The following is an 18,519-nucleotide window of genomic DNA, read 5'->3' as shown; positions in this document are numbered from 1 at the left end:
ATGTTGGAAGAATGAAACCTGAGGAGGAAATAAAATCGTATCACCACAGATGACATGAGGCTACAATATAGAGAAACACAAGCACACACACTGTTAGAACTAAGAAGTGAATCTGCCAATCAGAAAGCAAAATCTACATTATAAATCAGTTGTGTTCGTATATTAGCCTCAGACGATTCAAATGAAATTAAGAAAATGGTTTCACTTAGGATAGCATCAAACAGAATGAAATACTAAGAATTAAAGGGGTGGAATAAATGTTTAGGTAAAATCTCTAACACAGGGTTGAAGGGACCAGCCTGAGTAAGAGAGGGAATCATATCTCAAAAGCAAGATGGCACCTGAGGCTGGCGCCTGTAGTCCTGGACTCTTAGGCGTTAGGAATTATTCAAGGCCAGACTAGGCATAAGAGTCCACAACATTTCATCTCCATATGAGGGAAGCTGGCAGCAAAGGTCTGTTATTCTGCAACTCCAAGAAGTCTGAAGTGGGCAGACCAAAGGTCAGCATGCACCTCTCCTAAGTGTCCCGTGAAAACCAGAGCTGGAGGCTCCGCGGCAGAGCGGCAGCCTAACAAGCGTGATTCAAACCCCAGTGCTACAAGCACTGCCGGGTGGAACTAAAAGGAGAAGATAACCAAAATCACGAGCATAGCATCAAAGCCCCTTAGCCTGCCACAGACAGAAAGACTCCACAGAAAGTCCTCAGGGGTGTAAGAAAACTTAGGCCCTGGGGCCTAGACGGCATTTGTAAACCCTCCACACCACAGCAAAGCCCATGTTGTTTTTACAGGGCTACTGAACCCGTGCACAGTAGGCCACATTCTGGGCCATAAAACAAATCCCTGTGAATGTGAAAGATTCACTGCTGTAAGATCATGGGAAGAGAATGCTCCAGCCATAGCCAGGGGATTCAGATAGTCATCGATGACCACATGGGGGGACCACGCCTGCAAGACCCGGCCGGGCCTTGGGGCATCCTTCGTAGAATCTCTCGTCTGAATCCTCACCCTGTTCAGGAACCCTCGGCTTCAAGAGCAGCCACTGGACAAGAGACAAACTGAGCAGGCGCTGGAAGCACACGGCCACTCAGACACAGAGCTCCCCGTCTGTACCCTTCCTGAGGTGGTTATTTTACCATGAGTAATAATAATTATTGTTACTATTCTAGGGGCCCCCGGCCCTGCCTCCTCTAGGCTCAACACTGGGCACCTCTCCTGGACACAGTGTTGGGCTGTGGTGATGTGGCTGGGACAGGCCAGGCCCCGGGAGCCTCGGCCAGGTCTTCCTCATTTCAGCAGTTCCGGGGCGGCTGCGGGAAACGGTTTATTGGATTCCCCAGGCCACAGTGGCACGTGCCTGAGATCCACAATCAGCTTGATGTATTTGCATTAAAAATGAATGTGAACACTACATTGTCTCCAGCTTGAGATCAGAATCTGACTTACTTTACTGAATAGATGGCCACAATTCTAAAATTACTTCCTTAAAGCTGTGATGAGGCTGGAATCGGCCTGGACCCCTTCCTTCTTTGTGCTGTGTGAGCGGCCTGTCCCGTGCAGCCAGGCCCGCCGCCGTTTCCCTGTGACATTGAGAATGTGGTGAGGGTGCCATGGCCGTCCTCTTTGAGGCTTGCATCCTCTTAAATGCTGCCATTAAAAAAATAAAATTGAATGGAAAGAGATAAGCGTCTCCCAACACAAGCCAGCTCTGTTTTATGTTTCTTTAATCTGTTTTATACACTGCGGAAAAAAAATAAACCAAAATTGTCCTCTGTGACAGGCAGGAGCTGCTGAGAGGCAAGCCAGGCAGGGCTCGTGTGAGCCGGTGTGAGCCGCGCAGAGCTGTGTGTCCCTCCCAGGGGCATCTGCCTGGCCAGCCCGGCCAAGACCCGTGCCCCCACCTCAGGGCTGAGGGCGTCCCTCCTGCTCATCATGATGTCATTTCCGTCTCTGCTGGCGCCTAGACCTGTGTCCTCGGCTTCTTGTCTCCCTGGAGGGAAGGTCCTTCAGTGGCCTGGTTCCCTGTGGTCACAGCACAGTCTGCACGGCGAGCCAGGAAGAGACCCAGGCCAGTCCTGAGGCTGCACGCCCGCCCCCATCGCAGCCCCTCCAGAGCAGGCTCTCTCCACTCCACGCAGTTCTGTCCACAGCAGGGCACTCCTGCGCCAGCTCTGGGGGCGTGGGGGGAGCTCACCTCCCAGGGGGCTGCCGGGCCAGGCGGGAAGTCTGATGTGGGCACCAAACGCTTCTGAAGCGGTCGCGGTGTCACCCACCCCCCCAGCACCCTGTGGGTGGAACTAGAAGGCCATCAGGCAGCCAGCGTCTGTGGTCAGGCCGGGTCTAACCTGTCCCCTCCTTGTCCTTAGGCGTTTGACATCATGCGTGTGACGCATGGCCGAGAGCATAGCCTGATTGAAGACCTGATCCTGCTCCTGGAGGAATGCGACGCCAACATCAGAACCTCCTGAGGAAACGGCAGGGTGGCCACGGCCGCCCCCCCGCCCCCCGCACCCCCGCACCTGCACCCACCGCCTTAGCCGGGAACATTGCCGTTCTGCCGAGCGCTGACCTCACCGGCCCAGACGTCGCTCTGGCTTACCTCGGCAACAACGGTGGGCGAGGGCCGAGGCCAGGGCCAGCAATTATAGACCAGCACAGTTGTAATAAACACTTAAGATAGGCTAAAAATGCCACCTGGCCGCTGTTTTCTTTGCGTACCCACTGGTGATTTTACTATTCAAGATCTCAAGATAGAATATGCTATTGAAAAGCATAGTGCAATAAGTTATAACTCTCTGAATACCTGGAGAGGTCATTGGATAAACATCACTATTTTCACAGCTGCTTCCAACAGAAACAATGTCCATTTTAGCACGAAGTAGAATTTTCCCTTATTTTACGTTGTGTTGTTGATATGTGTTGCAGATCTGCGTGACATTTCAGTACATGTGCCCAGCGACCATCCATCCGCCGGTGAACAAGACAGCCGCCTACCTTTTCCTGCTCTCCCCCATTCCCCTGCCTCTCATAATCACTGTTCTGTATCCAGGTCAGCATTTCATTAACTCTCCATGAGTGAGAGAATCAACTCTACCTGTGTTTGTGTTGGTTTATTTCATTCAAATTGTGCCTTTGGGCTCCAATATGCTGCAGACCACAGGATTTCATTCACTTTTGTGGCTGAATAATATTCCACCTGGCATATGGGTACCACACTTCCTTTGCCCGTCTACCTGTAGACCAGTGGCTACGCTGGTGGCATATGTTGGCCCTTTGAGCAGCATCGTATAAGCAGAGCTGGCAGGTGCCCTTTGTAGCTCACTCACTGTGGCCTCTGCTCTTCCCAGAGGACAGATGTCAGGGCTGTTTTTACTTCTTAAGGATTGGCCACATGTCCTCCACGACTGCTGCGCCTGTGGCCTTCTTCCACGTCCCACCAGCATGCGTCCTGGTTTGTTTTTGGATAACAGCCATTCTAGCTGGGCTGAGATACTATCTTACTATGGCTTTCATTTGCATTTCCAGGATGACTGATGCTGCAAAGCATCTTCTCTTGTATTTGTTGAATATATGCATTTGCTCTTTTGAGCAGTTATTCAGATCAATTGCACATTATATAATTGGATGTTTTCTTGGTTCACATTTCTGAGCTCCCCAAGGAATGCAGATATTCATCTTTTGTGGGCCGGATGGTGGCTGGGACTTTCTCCCACCCTGTAGTTTACCTCTTCATCCTCTTAGTTTTCCCTTACAGTAAGGAGCTTTTTAGCTTGATGTGATCTTGTTGTCAATTTTGGCTTCTGTTTTCTGTAATTCTGAGATCGTATCAAAAAATGTTAACTTTACCTCGGTCAATAAAGTCATCACCTGAGCCAGCGTGCCTCTGCGGCTTCTCCCAGGCTTTCTGCTACAGGTGGACATGTACGTCTTGGATCCATTTCTTGATATGGTCCTGTACCAGAGGCCAAGTCCAAGCCGTCTTCCCACGCCACGTGTGGTGGGGCCAGCCTGCAGTGGGTACCCCCCCTCACACACAGGCCACCTCGAGCTTGGCTTTGTTTTTCTTGATGGCCGTGATAGTCCGGGATCCGAGCTGTGTGTGTGGTGGAGGGAGGTGGATGGCCCAGGCTACTCAGGCAGAAAGCGTGAGATTGCATTAAAAAAAAATAATAATAATAATAAAAACCAGGGCTGGGGTTGGCAGCACCAGGGGACCCACCTCTCACCTGTGCGGGAAGTGCTCAGGCCTGGCAGACTGGTAAGGAGGCCGCCATCTGCCTGGACACAGCCCTTCCGGATGTCCCCAGTCCGTTACGGGATCTTAAACGCAGCTACATGAGCGTGCTGTGTGAGCCCTGGCTCGTGGCGTCCATTGCTGGAAGAGAGAGAATTGGCTCTTCTTTACTCCGCTGCCCAGGCCTTGTGACTGGGGTGGAGGCTGGGCTCAGAATCAGGTGTCACCAGGACAGCCAGGGACAACAAAGGCACCTCTGCCACAAAGGCTGCGGGGTGCTGTGCTCCACCAAGTTGAGAAGCGCCGCGGGGAGGGCCGTGCGCCAGCGCCGTCAGGAGCAGCCCGTCTGCCTCTTCTCCCCATCTCTCATCTCCCCCCTCCGCCTGCCTGCAGCACAACGTGACCATTCAAAAGCCTCGACTGGTCCAGGGTATTCCTAGATTTTACACATTCTGTCTTTTATCAATTTAGCATTCAAGATGACCCTGAAACCCTGATGTTTTCACAGTCAAATTGCCTGTTTTTCATGCTCACAACATACAATTATTGTTTTGACCATTTTAGTGAACAGCTCCTGTCTCACCCACCTTCACTGTCCACTTCACAAGGTTTTCATCTTGGAGCTCTGCACCATTGCACGGCAAGTCCCAGGCCCCCCGCCTCGCCGTGCAGCCACGGTCACACCTCCTCCCCGGTCTGAGGCCTCGCCGTGGAGCCACGGTCACACCTCCTCCCCGGTCTGAGGCCTCCCGTGCTTGGTATGAGTGGATCACACAGAAATTGTCCTCCGGGGTTTGATGCATTTTCACTTCCGGTGGTGTCTTTGGGGTTCACACACGTGGCGTCTGTGTGAGGATTTCTCTTTGAAGTGGAATAGTAACTTCTCTATGCCAAGCGCCATCAGGTCCACCCACTGGTCTGGTTCCTCCTTTGAACCACCTCAAATCTCGTCGTCTTGCTGTGAGTACTGCTGTTCTGATGCTCAGCCGCGTGCCTCTTTCCAGCGCTGCCGAGCTCTCCCTGAGCTGGCCTTGCGAGCCCTTGGGGTCAGGACAAGGCTGGATTTCTCGAGCACGGAGCTAGAGCCCGCTGCAGCACTGCACTACATCAGATTCCCATTGGCAGAGCACAAAAGTGCTCATGTCCCCAGTGCTTGCTATTTGAGGGGTTTGTTTTATTTTTCTGAGACAGGATCTGGGTTTGAGGCTGGCCTCAAACTCGATGTTTCTGTCTCAGCCTGAAGAGTGGCTGAGAATATGCACACACCACCACATCTGCTTTGTTATCTTTTTGTCCTTGCTTTGTTTTTGTTTTTCTGATGCATAGCTACTCTGACAGATGTGAAATAGTATCTCCTGTCACCCTGATTTACATTTCCAAAGAATTAACCAAACTCATTTTTGTTTGGACAGACTTGGCATCTAACTTGCTTTTGTGAATCAAGAACTAGCATAAAGATCTTTTGCTAAACCAAGTATGAATTTTAGGTTTAAAAGAGAGGCACCATGACAACTTCCCTGAGGAGCGGGAGCTCACTAGTAAATACCTGCAGTCCCAGCTTCTCCAGATGGCCTAAGCTGAGAAGGCACAGGGCCTCAGGCAACATGAGACTCCAGGGAATGGCTGGCTGGCTGGCTGGGTGGGTGGGTAGACAGAGAAAAAGAAAGATGAAAGGAAGGAAGGAAAGAAAAGGAAGAAAGAAAGTAAAAGGAGAAAAGGAAAGAGCAAGAAGGGAGGGAGGAAGATGGGGGAGAAGGGAGGAAAGACAGGAAGGAGGGAAGAAAGGAAAAAGAAAGGGAGTGAAAAAGAAGGTAAGGAAAGAGGAAGGAGGAAGAAAAAAGGAAGAAATGAAAACAAGAAAGGATGGAGAAAGAGACGGGGAGAAGGAAGGAAATGGTGGGAGGGTCACAGGGGGTGCGTGGTTTGGGGAGGGGGTGGGGTTCCTTCAGTCCCTCCCTTCTTGAGGCGTGGGGACAGGCACTGCACACAATGGCCAGCGCCTTTTCTCCTGAGGGACAATTTGGCATTCATTTCCAAGAGGTGCCATCTTTCAGTTCAATGTGCTTCGTGGGTCACGTGGTCTCCAGTTATGAAGGTGACACGTAGGACAATTTTATGGCAAATTGAATCCCAAATTACAGGCCCTGAAGGTGTCTGCATTAATAACGGCCTGGAAGAGCGTCAGCAGGGGGCCGAGCCAGGTTCAGTGCCATCAGATGTGCGGTGAATGTGGCCGTCGGGAAGACGGAACGTGTCATTAGGACGGTGCTCCATCGTCTCCCTCCCGAAAGTGCTGCTCCAGTCGCCAGGCCCCGCGGCGCAGCCGCGGAATGAAGATGGAATGATGTTTGCGTGGCTTGGGATTTCCCCGGGCTGCGTGGAGAAGCGTGACCCGCTGGGAGGGGCCGGCCGCTCTGTTTTCTTACCTCTAGGCTCCGATGCATTCTCGTGGTTTTGATGCGGGGAGGCCTTGCTGGGTAATTAAAAAGCCAAACCTGTCAAAATAACGAGCAGCACCCACAGACTCCCCTTCCTGAGAGACTCGGCACGCGGTGGTCTGGGTTTTGGAGGGACTCTGTGGGCGCTCACCTCTGGATGCCACTGTCCGCCCGGCCACAGGCACAGCCCTACTATGAAGACAGAAGAGACTCTCGAGGCAGAGCAGAAAAGCAGCCACAGCAAGCAACCTGCAGCCTGGCCTTGGCTGGATGACAGTAACTGCATTTCTCCCTCCACAACTGGAAGTTGGCCTCCGGGCTTTTTGGACTTGCTCAGTGGGTCCTGCACCTGCTGGGTCATGCCCCTACCCCTTACACTTTCATTATTTTTCAAATCAGGTTTCCAGGAGGCCTCGCCAGCCCAGGCCACACTCCTCCCGCTCCGACGTGGCCAGGACGAGTGGCGCCACGCCCTGCCTCAGCTCCGACCATGTTCTTCAGGGGCTTCGGGACACTGACTCCAACGGGAAAGCCTGACAAAAAGCAAAACGAAGAAAGGAGCGATTCCCAACACTAAAAACGAAGAAAGAGCGATCCCCAACGCTAAAAACAAAGAAAAGGAAATTGCAGGGACTAGGGTCGGGGACGTCACTGTGTAGGCTCGACGTCCCTCACGCGTGGGCGGCTCACGCCACCAGTCCACGAGAAAGACTCGACTCTGGCCCTTTCTTGGCTCTTTGGTTTTCTTCACCGATGTCAGATTCATTGAGCCCTGAATTGATTCGCCATTCGCCTCCTGGACCCAGGGGGCAGGCTGGCAGCAGTTGTGGACATGGCTGCGCAGCCAGGGGTCACCACCTACTTGGTGGCCATGGACATGGGAGGATGGGAACAAAGCAGCAAAGCGTGGGCCGGACAGCGTGAACTGGGGGCTCGTGGCATGGCTTTCTGCAGCCTGTTGACGCCCTGGGAACGTGCAGAGGCAGGCAATTGCCTGCCCAGCCGGGAGCCTTCCACCACGCCCTGCCTCTGACATCGGCCACGTCACGCCACACCCAGCCATGGCTGGACACAGTAGCTGGCCTTCCCGTGCCCGTTCTACTCTCCGTTTTGAGACTTCGTGCCCAGCCTGCATCATTTTTCTATTTTACCACATGTTCAGTCTTGTGCCCGGGTGTCAAGTGCCCGCGTGCACTGTTGGCCCGGGTTTGAGCAGCCCGAACCCTGGGACGTGGCTCCTGCCCGCGCTGGCGTAGGGGCCTGAGACGCTGCGTTCAGCGTGGCTCTTCCATGGCTTCTGTCTCCTGCACGTGGCAAGCAGCCCTGCCTGTCTCGTCCCTGTCCCTGGGGGCCTAGCTTGCTCCCTGACCCACTCGCCCCATCCCCACCAAGTCCACTAGCCGCACCACGCCTGGACCCCAGACCTCAGTGCTCATGCGGGCTGCCCTGATGCTGCGGGAGGCTCACAGCAAAGGTGTGAGGCAGGGTCTGCAAGCCAGGGCAGGAGGGGGCAGGAGAGGAGAAGGAGGGGGCAGGAGGGGGGCAGGAGGACAGGGCAGGAGGATCCACGGAGCCTGGGTGTTGTCTGGACAGCGCAGGCAGGGCAAGCCGATGACCAGGGCTGCCCATGGGTTTGGGTCACGTCCGTCCCCCTCAGAGCTGAGCCCTGCTTCTGGGGAGCACCCTGTGAGAGCAGCTGAGCACAGCCTGCCTGCAGGTCTCCTGGGCTTATCCACCTCCGGCCTCACCCCTGCGCCTGGTCCCCGCAGGAGCTCAGCCTGGGTCTCTGTCCCCACGCCAGATGGAAGCAGTGACCGTGACGGTGGCAGGGGAGCCTGGACTGGTGGGCATGGCACCTGGACACACTGGCTCCCCTGACACCCCAGCGTGCTTGGGCACACACACCTGTACCCCACGGCCGTCCTGGGCGAGGCGTCCCTGCAGCTGTCCGGGCAGGGTGTCATGGGGCCGGGCAAGGCTGGCCTGGCTGGGTGCCGGTGGGGCAGCCTGGCTTTGCCCTGCTCTGGAGCTCCCAGCTCTAACCAGGGTGGCAGACTCACGCTTTCACAGGCGGAAGTGGTGAGTCCGAGCAGGCGTGACCCCCTCCCTCGCAGGGCCTTGGCGCTCTTCCCCTGCCCTGCAGGGCGCCCCCAGGGAGAAGCAGGCCCAGGCTTCTTCAGGTTGGGGGGCGGCGGGGCCATGCAGGACCTCCCAATGCAGAAGGTCTCGGGGTCATCAGAGCACAGAGATAACCAGGCCGAGCACTGGTGGCTCAGCCCGTCCCAGTTGCTCAGACGGCAGAGGCCCGGAGATCGGGATCAGAAGCCTGGCCAGGAAAGTTGTGGCTCTCCTCTCCCATTAGCTACCAAAAAGCTGGAAGTGGAGATTGGGTGTAAGTGGCAGAGGACTAGTCTTGAGCACAAAAGCTCAGGGACAGTGCAGGCCCTGAGTTCAAGTCCCAGAACGGGCACACAATTAATTAAACATCAGGGGCTGCCATGGCCCCTGAGGCTATGGTGGCTCCGGGGGTGTGGACAGGGGAGGGGTGGACAGGGGAGGGGTGGGCAGGGGAGGGGTGGGCAGGGGAGGGGTGGGCAGGGGAGGCATGGGCAGGGCAGTGCACAAAGGCCCAGCGTGCACTGGACAGCTGACCCCAGACGTGCTAAATACAAGTGGCCTGACTGGAAAACACCGCTGGTTTCGGGCTCCTGGCTGAGCCACCACATTTGGCGCGGGCTGGCCCCATGCTGGGACGCAGCAGGCTTTGTCCCTGAAGTCCTCAGGGACCGGGGATCAGACCAGGCCACGGCACTGCTTTAGTGACAGCCCCCACCCCCTTCAGGACTCGCTTTCCCCCAGGCACAGGGGGAACTAGACAGAGAAGACGAGACTCCGGGGAGAAGAAAAGTGAACATTTAATGCCACCATAGTTGGATTCTTTTTCTGACCACAGTGTACACCTCATATGCCACAAATGTTGAGACCACAGCCATCACACAACGTCTTCACACCGAGGAGGTGCACGTCGCCTCGTGGACTCACGTCGACAGCTCATGAGAACTATGTGATGCTTTGCAGACTTTCCTCCAGGCAGTCCGCTCGTGTGCTCACGACGAGGCCAGCGGCGAAGGCCCATCCACACAACCCCGCCCGCGCCTGGGCGGGGAGGCCGAGCACGACCTCAGCAAATGCGCTTTATTTTAAAAACTCAACAGCAAACACGTATGCGCTGAGAACGCTTTCTTAAGCGGCACCGGTCGTCTATGCGGTGGCGTTGGGACAAGGCCGTCACTACTGTCGTCCTCTGTGACAGCAGGTTCCGAGGGCCTGTCTTGGCTGTGCTGCTGATCCAGACACACTTGCACACGTGTGTGAACCCGTGGTTCTGACACACTTGCCAGGCCTTCTGTGCGATTTCCACACAGAGAAGCACGTCACACACCCCAGAAACCGGAGCCTGCGGCCGCACCCCACCACTCGGCGAGCTTGCGGCCGTAGGCGAGGCCTATCCAGAGCCGGAATGGAGCGCGGGCTTCCTGTCCCGGGTCCCCCAGCACACCACATGCCTCTGCACACCCATCCGCGTGTGCACACACACTGGCACAGAGGACACACTCCTGGCGTGCGCTCGGAGTGCGTCGTCTCCCGGGACAGCTCCCCCTCGGCCCAAGCTCCCCATCAGCTCGGGTCTCCCCTTCACGGTCCCGGGCACCGCGGCCGTCATCCCGGACTCCCACAGGGGACCATAACCCGGTGCAAGCCAGCGCCCCCCAACCCCGCGGGCCCCGGCCCCAGGGTGCTCTGCGGGACCCCACAGATGAGCCAGGACGGGCTCCCAGCCCTGCCCCGTGGGCCGCTTCTCCCCCACCCCGCCCGTCCCTTGGGGACCCAGCGAGGGGTCACCATGGCTTGGGTACCATAGGGCTGGGGACAGATGTGCTCTGGTGTCTGCCGACAGAACCCGAGGGCGGCCTCTGCGGGGCCTCCTCTGCGCCCAGTCCCTGGGGCCGCAGCCGTGGGAAGGCAGGCAGTGTGGACCCGCTCCACCAGGCCTGTGGACGCATTTCCAAGCTCACCACCATCCACGCTGAAGGGCGCCACGTGCCGTGGCCTCGGGCTGCTTCCCAGCTGGGACTCGGAATTAAGCCTCGCCCTAACCCTTTGCTCTTTGGATCTGTGTCCTCCCCCCTCCCGTGCACACTTCCGTGCAGAGGGGAACAGCACGTCCCACTGTGGTGTGCAAGTACATTCAGACACGGCAGCGCTACAAGACAGCGTCTCCAGTTCCCCACGCCCTGCTTGCTCGGGAGCCACGGTGTGGCGTGGCATCCACCCAAGGCTCCCTGAGGTGACACCTGTGAGCCTGTGAATGCCAGTGCTGCATGGACACTGGGGCAACATGCGAGCCGGCGGGGTGGATGCCGCCCCGTGCCACTCTGTGCACGGCGTGGGGCATTGGCTTGGGTCCACATAGGGCCACGCAAAAGCAGAATGCCTTTAACGCAGGGACCACAAATCAGCTCTGGAATGAAAACAAACAGAACAACAAACTACTTGGGGGGATGGGTACAGACTTTAATAACAACCTGGACTGGAGTTCTGATTTTATTAGTGGGGAGATAATGAACAGTTTTCAGTTTGGAAAAATGTGGTCAGGAAGTGTGCTGAGTGACACTGTGTGTGTGCATGCGTGCACATATGTGTGCATGTGAGTGCGTGTGTGTGTGTATGTGAGCATGTGCATTCATGTATATATGCATGTGTGTGCGCGTGTGCGTGTGTGTGTATGTGTGTGTGAACCGCAGGTGGTGGGGCTGTCCCTCTACTTCCTGTGGCCCCGGGACTGAGCACACAAAGTGGCTGCCCCCTCTCACCCATGCTGGCAGCATGGCAGCACAAAGCTTCTCGGCCTCGGGAAAGCGGCCCAGGGTCCAGGGCAGTGGAGACTCAGCACCAGAAACGGCACCCAGGACCCTGGGTTGGTGAGGTGGGTGACGTGCTGTGCATGCCCCGCAAGGGGGCCCCGTGTCCAGGCAGAAGCCCGGCACCTGGCTGGGCGCTTCCCGGTCCATCATGGCAGTGACTCCGGATCAACCCCGGAGGGAGGCCGGGCCGACAGATAGAGCACCTCGTGGATCCACCAGAGAGGCTGAGCATGAGGGGTTGATGCCCAGAGGCGCCAGGGGAAAGGCACGCGAGACGCACACTCGGGGGCATGGATGGGTTTCCTGCCCAGTGCGTGACTGGAAACGCTTGCAGCAAGCTCGAGCTGTGGTGTACCGGAAGGCTTTGGGACTCCTGGGTGACAAAAGTGGCTGAGATGAAGTCACAGCCACCTCCTGAGGAAGTGAGCCGGGATCCCGCTGGCCGGAGTTGGAGAGCCCAGAGCCTGGCTGCGTGGCTCTTCCCCCGGCGGAGACCTAGAAATGAGAGCGTTACCTTCTGGAGCTTCTGTCAGCCCCTAGACCTGGAGCCCTCGACCCGGGCCATGCTCGCCTCGGCACCGAGGCCTCTGCTATGTGACAAATCAAGATGCTTGTTGGCAGCACATCTCAGTAAATAAGGGGGAGGGGCAGAACCAGAGGGAAGGGGCTGCGGAGCCGGGGGGGGGGGGGGGGGCAACTCCACATCCACCCATCCTCCACCACGGCGCAGGATTCTGGGGGGCCACAGTGGCCTCCTGGGACGTCATGTGACGGGGCTAGATAATTTCTGGTGGTGGTCGTCTTCTCAGGGGCCGCAGGTCAGCTTGGAAGGTACACGGCAGGCTGCGTCAGGAGGCAGCGGATCTGTTCACCGTGTGTCCTGAGGACCCCGGGGTGAGGGAGAGGGTGGCAGGGCAAAGCCAGGCTCACAGATTACTCATTAAATGAACTTGTTTCCACCAGCAGACCGAGCACAGTCACCGCTGACCTGCCCCGCCACCAAACGGAGAAGCACATCTCAAACCAGAGGTGCTCAGGGATGCCCAAGGGCAGGCTCAGACCCCGGGAGGTGGCAGCCCTGGGACCCAGAGGCATCCAGGAACCCATGGGCACGAGCTCTGTGTGGTGAGGTGGGTCCGGGCGGGTGAGCAGAGCTGGGTGGCCGCGTGGCAGGGAGGGGCAGCCGGGCACCACAGCCCACCAGCCCGCCGGCAGCCGCCGTCCAGAGGTGCCTCCCGGGAGAAGATGCAGCCCCTGCACCGGAGTTGGCTTCTGCTTCCTGGGCTGACGTTCAGAACTGGCGAGCTGATAGCCTTCGGTGCCCACCCGGGGGGACCCGAGAGCCGGTCACTGGTTGGTGGCGTCTGCAGGTCTGACCCAAGAATGACAGTGCTCGCCACAGCTGAGGAACCAGACAGGTTGTGACAGGTCTGCGTGGCAGGCAGGGAGAGGACCACGTCCCGTGTGTGCCACTCTTGGTTGGGCCAGTGGTGGGCCTCGGGGTCCAGGCCGGGTCCTGGGTGCTGCACGCCGTAGCTTCTGTTACCGCAGGCGCAGTGACTGCGTGGAACTCGCTGCCCAGCCGAGCGACGCGGGGGTGGAGCGGAGGGGAGGAGGGCTGAGCTCGGCATGCGGGGGCCTGGGCTCCTGGTCCCAAACCAGCGGTGTTGGCACCTCAGGGAGGTCGGCACTGCCGCCCCCTCTTCAGGAAGCCCTGCCTCTGCTGAGCTGGCCCACGCTCCCATCCAGTCTTTGGAATAAAAATGAAAATAAACTTGTTACGAGGGCCACGAAAACCCTGGCACTGCCCGGAAGGCTGGCCCGCTTCCCAGGGCCACGAGTCCCTCCGCCGACGGCGACGCTCGGTGACCTCCCTCCAGACCGCCCCAGCTGCTACGTGAGGGGACACGGTTGCCGCTGGCCGCCTGAGCCCGCTCGAGGAACGCTCCGTGCGAGCGGCCGCACCGGGGTAACCACAGACGACAGCAGACATTCATTCATATGCAATATTGGTCAGGAAAGAGTTCTACAAACACAGTGTGTTTAGAAACATCGAGTGGAAATGGAATAAAACACCAGTAAAATGAGCCGCAGGGACAGCTCCACGGTGGCGCGGGTCCGGCTTCGTCCCGAGCACCATCTGCACAGGGCAGGGCCGCCACCGCTGGGCCGTCACACAGGTTTGCAAGGCACTTAATCCGTCACTCAGCTCATCTTGGCGTTGGTGCTGCGGTGGCCACGTCCGCCCGCCCCTCGAGCCGGGCAGTTCTAGGTACAGACGAGCTCCCCAAAGTTCCTCAAAGCGCTTTCCTCCTCTCACGCGCCCTCTGCGCCCCTCCTGCTCCCCCTCGCTCTCTCCTTCCGTGTGTGTTTGGTGTCCGCACCTTTCCTACAGGAAACAAAGGAAAATCCGCCTTCCTCTCCACACTCATCCAGACTTCCACCAACCTTCGTCCTCGTCCTGCCGCCGCTGGGGCCTGGCACCACGCCGGGGCTGGCGTCTCACGTCCTGGGGACCGGCCGGCCCCACCTCCTTACCGGCGCCTGGAGGTGACATCGAAGCAGGTGACCATCATGAGGTGAGCCTTGCAGAAGTTGACGCGGCTCTCCAGGCGCTCTGTCACGCACTCGAGCGCCTCCAGGTACTCCAGGGAGTCCAGCTCCAGAACCGGCTCCAGGTCAACTGCTCGGGAGGAGGGGAAGAGGCTTCGTGAGCACCCAAGGCCCCCGCCCGCCCGCGTGGCCCCGCTGCCCCGCTGCCCCTAACGCTGCAGTCCGGGCTCCCGACATGGAGCTTCACCGTTCTCTCCCCTCCTGTGGATTCTGAATCACCAGCCACCATCAGCAAGCTGCAGGGGGGACAGGGCAAAGCCCCCGCTTCAGGGGCCTTGCTGGAGTGGCCTGGGGACCTTGGCCCTTCAAGCCCCTGGGGCATCAGTCTGCGTCTGTGCAGTCTCCACTCACTGGTCACCCAGGGATGTGAGACAAACAAGAGCCATATTCATAATGAAGAGGCCTTGGCTCAGACAAGCCGAGACTGAGATCGGGAGCCTCGTCGCAAGCCAGCAGGGCAGAGTCCCGTGGCCTTCCCTCCCCTGAGCCAGTGTTAGGGTCGGCCCTCCCCGACCCCTGTCCCCTCCTCGGCCCCATGGAGGCTGGGCAAGTGGGCTGGCCGCCTGTCGGGGACAACAAAATCTGCCTCTCCACGCGAGCAAATGGTTCTGGACCTTCCCTAGGCAGCCACTACCACGCAGGCTTTCTACGGCATGGAAGCCACACCAGCTGCCGGGCTCCCTGGCTCCTCTCCCCACCGAGATCCCACCGCGTGTGGGTCTCCCGGAGGCCTGGAAGCCTGCGACCACAGACTCCAGCTGCAGCAGACGTCCTGCCAGGCAGGAAGATGCATCCCACAGGTGGGCGCTCTGGGCAGAGGCTTGAGAGACACAAGCCCAAGAGGGACAGGGCGCCGTCACCCCCCCCCCCCCCCGCTCTGGAGAGCACCAGGACCCCGGCCGCTGCCGGCACACGACCTGTCCGGGGGAGGAGCTAGAACCCGGGCCTTACATTCCCGAAGCCACTTGCTGGGGTCCAGCATCAGGTACTGTTTGGTCGTCTCCAGCTCCTTCATCAGCCACTCGTACTTGGCTCGGACCTCGGCGATTCTCTGCTGCCGATGCTCCAGGATTTTCAGCTTTGCGTTGAAGCACACGAGCTCCTGGGCACAGAGGAGTGAGGGTCGTGTGACTGGCATCGGGGGCGGGGCTCGCGGTCCCCGGCCCTCTCTCACTTCAGCAGAGGGCCCACGGCAAAGAGGGGATTTCCGAGGCCTGGCCCTGAAGCCTCGGGCGAAGCTCACCAGGGCCCCTGCGCGGGTGCAGGAGGCGTTTCAGGAGGCGGGGCTGGGGCCTCTGCCGAGCCGCCAGCAGCCCGGCTGGGGTCTGGGAGGCCCGGTCTGCGGGTTGGAACCCCTCGGGCGCCGCGCTCAGGCCTCACCTTGCCGGAGCCAGCCCGCTGCCGCTGCAGGCGCTCCACGTCATCAATCTCGTAGACTTTGATCTCGAAGGGCTCCCCGAGCCCCCGCGGGGTGCTGCACAGAGGGCCGTCCACCCAGCGCACCCCCGAGCCGGCGGAGGGCTTCCTGGCCGGGGACGAGGTGTCGAGGGACAGTGCCGGGATGAGCCTCCGTCTCTGAGAGCCTGAGGCACGGGAGACACGAGAGGCCGTCTCAACATCCAAGACTTCTTTGATGAACAGGGTGCTGTCCAGCCCAGGGGCGTCCCACTCCCGCCCAGCACCCGCCATCCACCGGACACCCCTGTCCACCAGACAGTCCCGTCCACCAGACACCAGCCATCCACCAGACACCCTCGGCCACCAGACACCCCCGTCCACCAGACACCAGCCATCCACCAGACACCCCCGTCCACCAGACACCCCCGGCCACCAGACACCAGCCATCCACCAGACACCCCCGGCCACCAGACACCCCCGGCCACCAGACACCAGCCATCCACCAGACACCCCCGTCCACCAGGCACCCCCGTTCACCAGACACTGCCATCCACCAGACACCCCTGGCCACCAGACACCGCTGTCCAGTAGACACCCCCGGCCACCAGACACCCCGGCCACCAGACACCAGCCATCCACCGACACCCCTGTCCACCAGGCACCCCCGTTCACCAGACACTGCCATCCACCAGACACCCCCGTCCACCAGACACCCCTGGCCACCAGACACCGCTGTCCAGCAGACAGCCCCGTCCACCAGACACCCCTGGCCACCAGACACCGCTGTCCACCAGACACCCCCGGCCACCAGACACCCCTGGCCACCAGACACCGCTGTCCAGCAGACAGCCCCGTCCACCAGACCCGCTCCATCAAGGCTCTGCCTTATGAGGCTCTGCCTACTGGATTCCCCCAGGTGGCTGAGTGAAGTCCACACCCCCCTGCCACCCTCAGTGTCAGCAAACTCCATGGCGAGCCATGCACACACAGTCAGCAGGGGCCGGAGGCACCGCGGGTGTGCCCGTGTTCACACTGGGAAAACGGCCCCGAGCTGCCTTGGCTGAGGGGTTTCCCGGGCCTGTGCCCGAGCACAGCCGCCCGCCGTGGCCCCTGGCACACAAGCAGTGCCTGCTGCCCACCTGCCAGCCAACCCGCTGGCTCTGCCTCCGCTTCCGCTCTGCCTCGGAGGCGGGGATGGCGCGCTGGCCGCAGGCCGCGCTCACCCTTTCGGTCCCGCAGGAGAGCGGCTGCTCTCAGGGTGCGAGGCATCCATGCATGCCATGCAGTGGAAGCGTGCATGGTGTGTGTGCTGACCAGCAGGACAGAGGACAGGTGGGCCGTGCAGAAGGGTCCTCAAGGCACCTGCCGCCTGCCTCCCTTCTCCTTGTCACCTCATGGGGTGAAGCAAGGGACATGCGGCGGGATGGATCCTGGAGGCCCCCACGGGCAAATGGCTCCATGTCACAATGGGGAAAGGTCAGCTGCTGACCAGCTGAATCTTGACTGACACACACACTGTACCTCACCTAATTCTCATAGTTGAGGAAACTAAGGCACAAAGGATATAAAACATGAGAAGAAGAAAATGCCAGATAACAAATGATTTCCACAAAACCTGTTGCTAGCTTGGGTCTTAAATGCCCACGAGAGGCCACATGCCCAAGGCTGTGTCCAGCACAGCAGGCGGGAGGCTCTAAGACAGGGGCCTCGTGGGAGGACGTCCGGCACCAGGGCCTTGGCTCTTCGGCCCGCTCCTCCCTTCCCTCCCTTGGCTGCCAGACTCCTTGTGGCTGGGAGTTGCTGTCCCGTGTCCTCTGCCTCCCGAGGCAGCCCTGGGCTGGGGCCTTGTCAGTGAGCCTGGTGAGCAGCCCTACGATCAAGTCGCCAGGCCTCAGGTCTTCTGTCACAGTGGCACAGGGCAAACGGGTACCTTCTAGAACTGGAGGAAGCATTTGTCCAGAGCGACCCGTCTTTCAGGGTTAACATCCTGAAGATGTAAGGAAAGACGCAGAGGGAAATGGTGTGAACGTACAACAGATAAGTGGTCAATAAATACATGGAAAACTAGGCTCAATGCCGTAAGTGAAATGCAAACCAATGCCACAACAGGCTTCCATCTCACTTCAGTTAGTGACCGCTGGGGCGGGGGGGGGTCTCCCCAGTTTCCCTCCAGCCTCCTGCCCATGCACTCCAGTCTATCAGGTTCTTGATACCGAGCCAGTGGCTGGCTTGGCCTGCTGCACTTCCAGAAAGGGAGAAACTGTTCTCGGACTCAAAGATCTGCTAAGGAAAGCTGAGTACTGCGACCTCAGGAAGAAGGAGCTGGGATTGCTCCGCTCAGAGTAAAGGGGCCCGATTCCAGCTGCTCCTGCTCCAGCCCTTTTTGCTGTGCAGAGCTAGGACTGTGAAGATAGCTGCGCCTCACTGCGTGGCCAGGCTGCAGGCCGTGAGAAGACAGCGAGTGGCAGTGGGTGACTGCTTCCGTTTTCTCTACATCCACTGCACGTTCAGCTCCCTTCACTCACGCCAGAACTCACAGTCTCAGAGCTCAGATCTTTACTTCATGCAAACACTCACTCACTCACACTTAGCTTCTAACCAAGTGGAGACTCGTCTAAGAGCGTAAGAAACACCACCCAGGCGAAGGGAGCATCTGCCTCCGGCATCCAAGGCCCTACAGTAGCGAACCAGGCAGAGCTTCCTCAAACCAAGTGTCCCTGAGGCTCAGGAGAGCCACGCCCTCGCCCACAGGAGAGGCCTGGCAGTGAGCCCGGCCGCTTGGACTTCTTGGAACCCAGCACCAGGGCTGCAGCTCAGGCCACATGTCGGGACGAGGCCTGAGGATCTGAGGGTCCACACTGCCCTGGGGGAAATGCTTCCGTCCCTTCCCGCACTCCAGGCATGTGTGTC

The 18,519-nt window shown here is 58.9% G+C and overlaps 2 protein-coding genes across 2 annotated transcripts in view; one reads left to right on the top strand and one right to left on the bottom strand.

Moving 5' to 3' along the window:
* Nucleotides 1-2,824, top strand: part of Smyd3 (SET and MYND domain containing 3) — a 323,227-nt gene extending 320,403 nt beyond the window's left edge. The window contains exon 11 of the mRNA XM_090341528.1: nt 2,368-2,824. Coding sequence (XP_090197654.1) covers nt 2,368-2,469 — 102 coding nt within the window. The 3' untranslated portion in view covers nt 2,470-2,824. The remainder of the gene's footprint in view (nt 1-2,367) is intronic.
* Nucleotides 2,825-10,660: 7,836 nt separating this feature from the next.
* Nucleotides 10,661-18,519, bottom strand: part of Kif26b (kinesin family member 26B) — a 268,481-nt gene continuing 260,622 nt past the window's right edge. The window contains exons 13-15 of the mRNA XM_090341527.1: nt 15,592-15,794; nt 15,163-15,313; nt 10,661-14,281 (exon numbers count right to left, since the gene is read on the bottom strand). Coding sequence (XP_090197653.1) covers nt 14,133-14,281; nt 15,163-15,313; nt 15,592-15,794 — 503 coding nt within the window. The 3' untranslated portion in view covers nt 10,661-14,132. The remainder of the gene's footprint in view (nt 14,282-15,162; nt 15,314-15,591; nt 15,795-18,519) is intronic.

The sequence above is a fragment of the Megascapheus bottae genome, chromosome 10, assembly GCF_031878675.1.
Source record: "Megascapheus bottae isolate mThoBot1 chromosome 10, mThoBot2.hap1, whole genome shotgun sequence".
NCBI classification, from domain to species: domain Eukaryota; kingdom Metazoa; phylum Chordata; class Mammalia; order Rodentia; family Geomyidae; genus Megascapheus; species Megascapheus bottae.
Note: the sequence above shows the minus strand (reverse complement) of the source record. Positions and strands in the feature narration are given on the sequence as shown.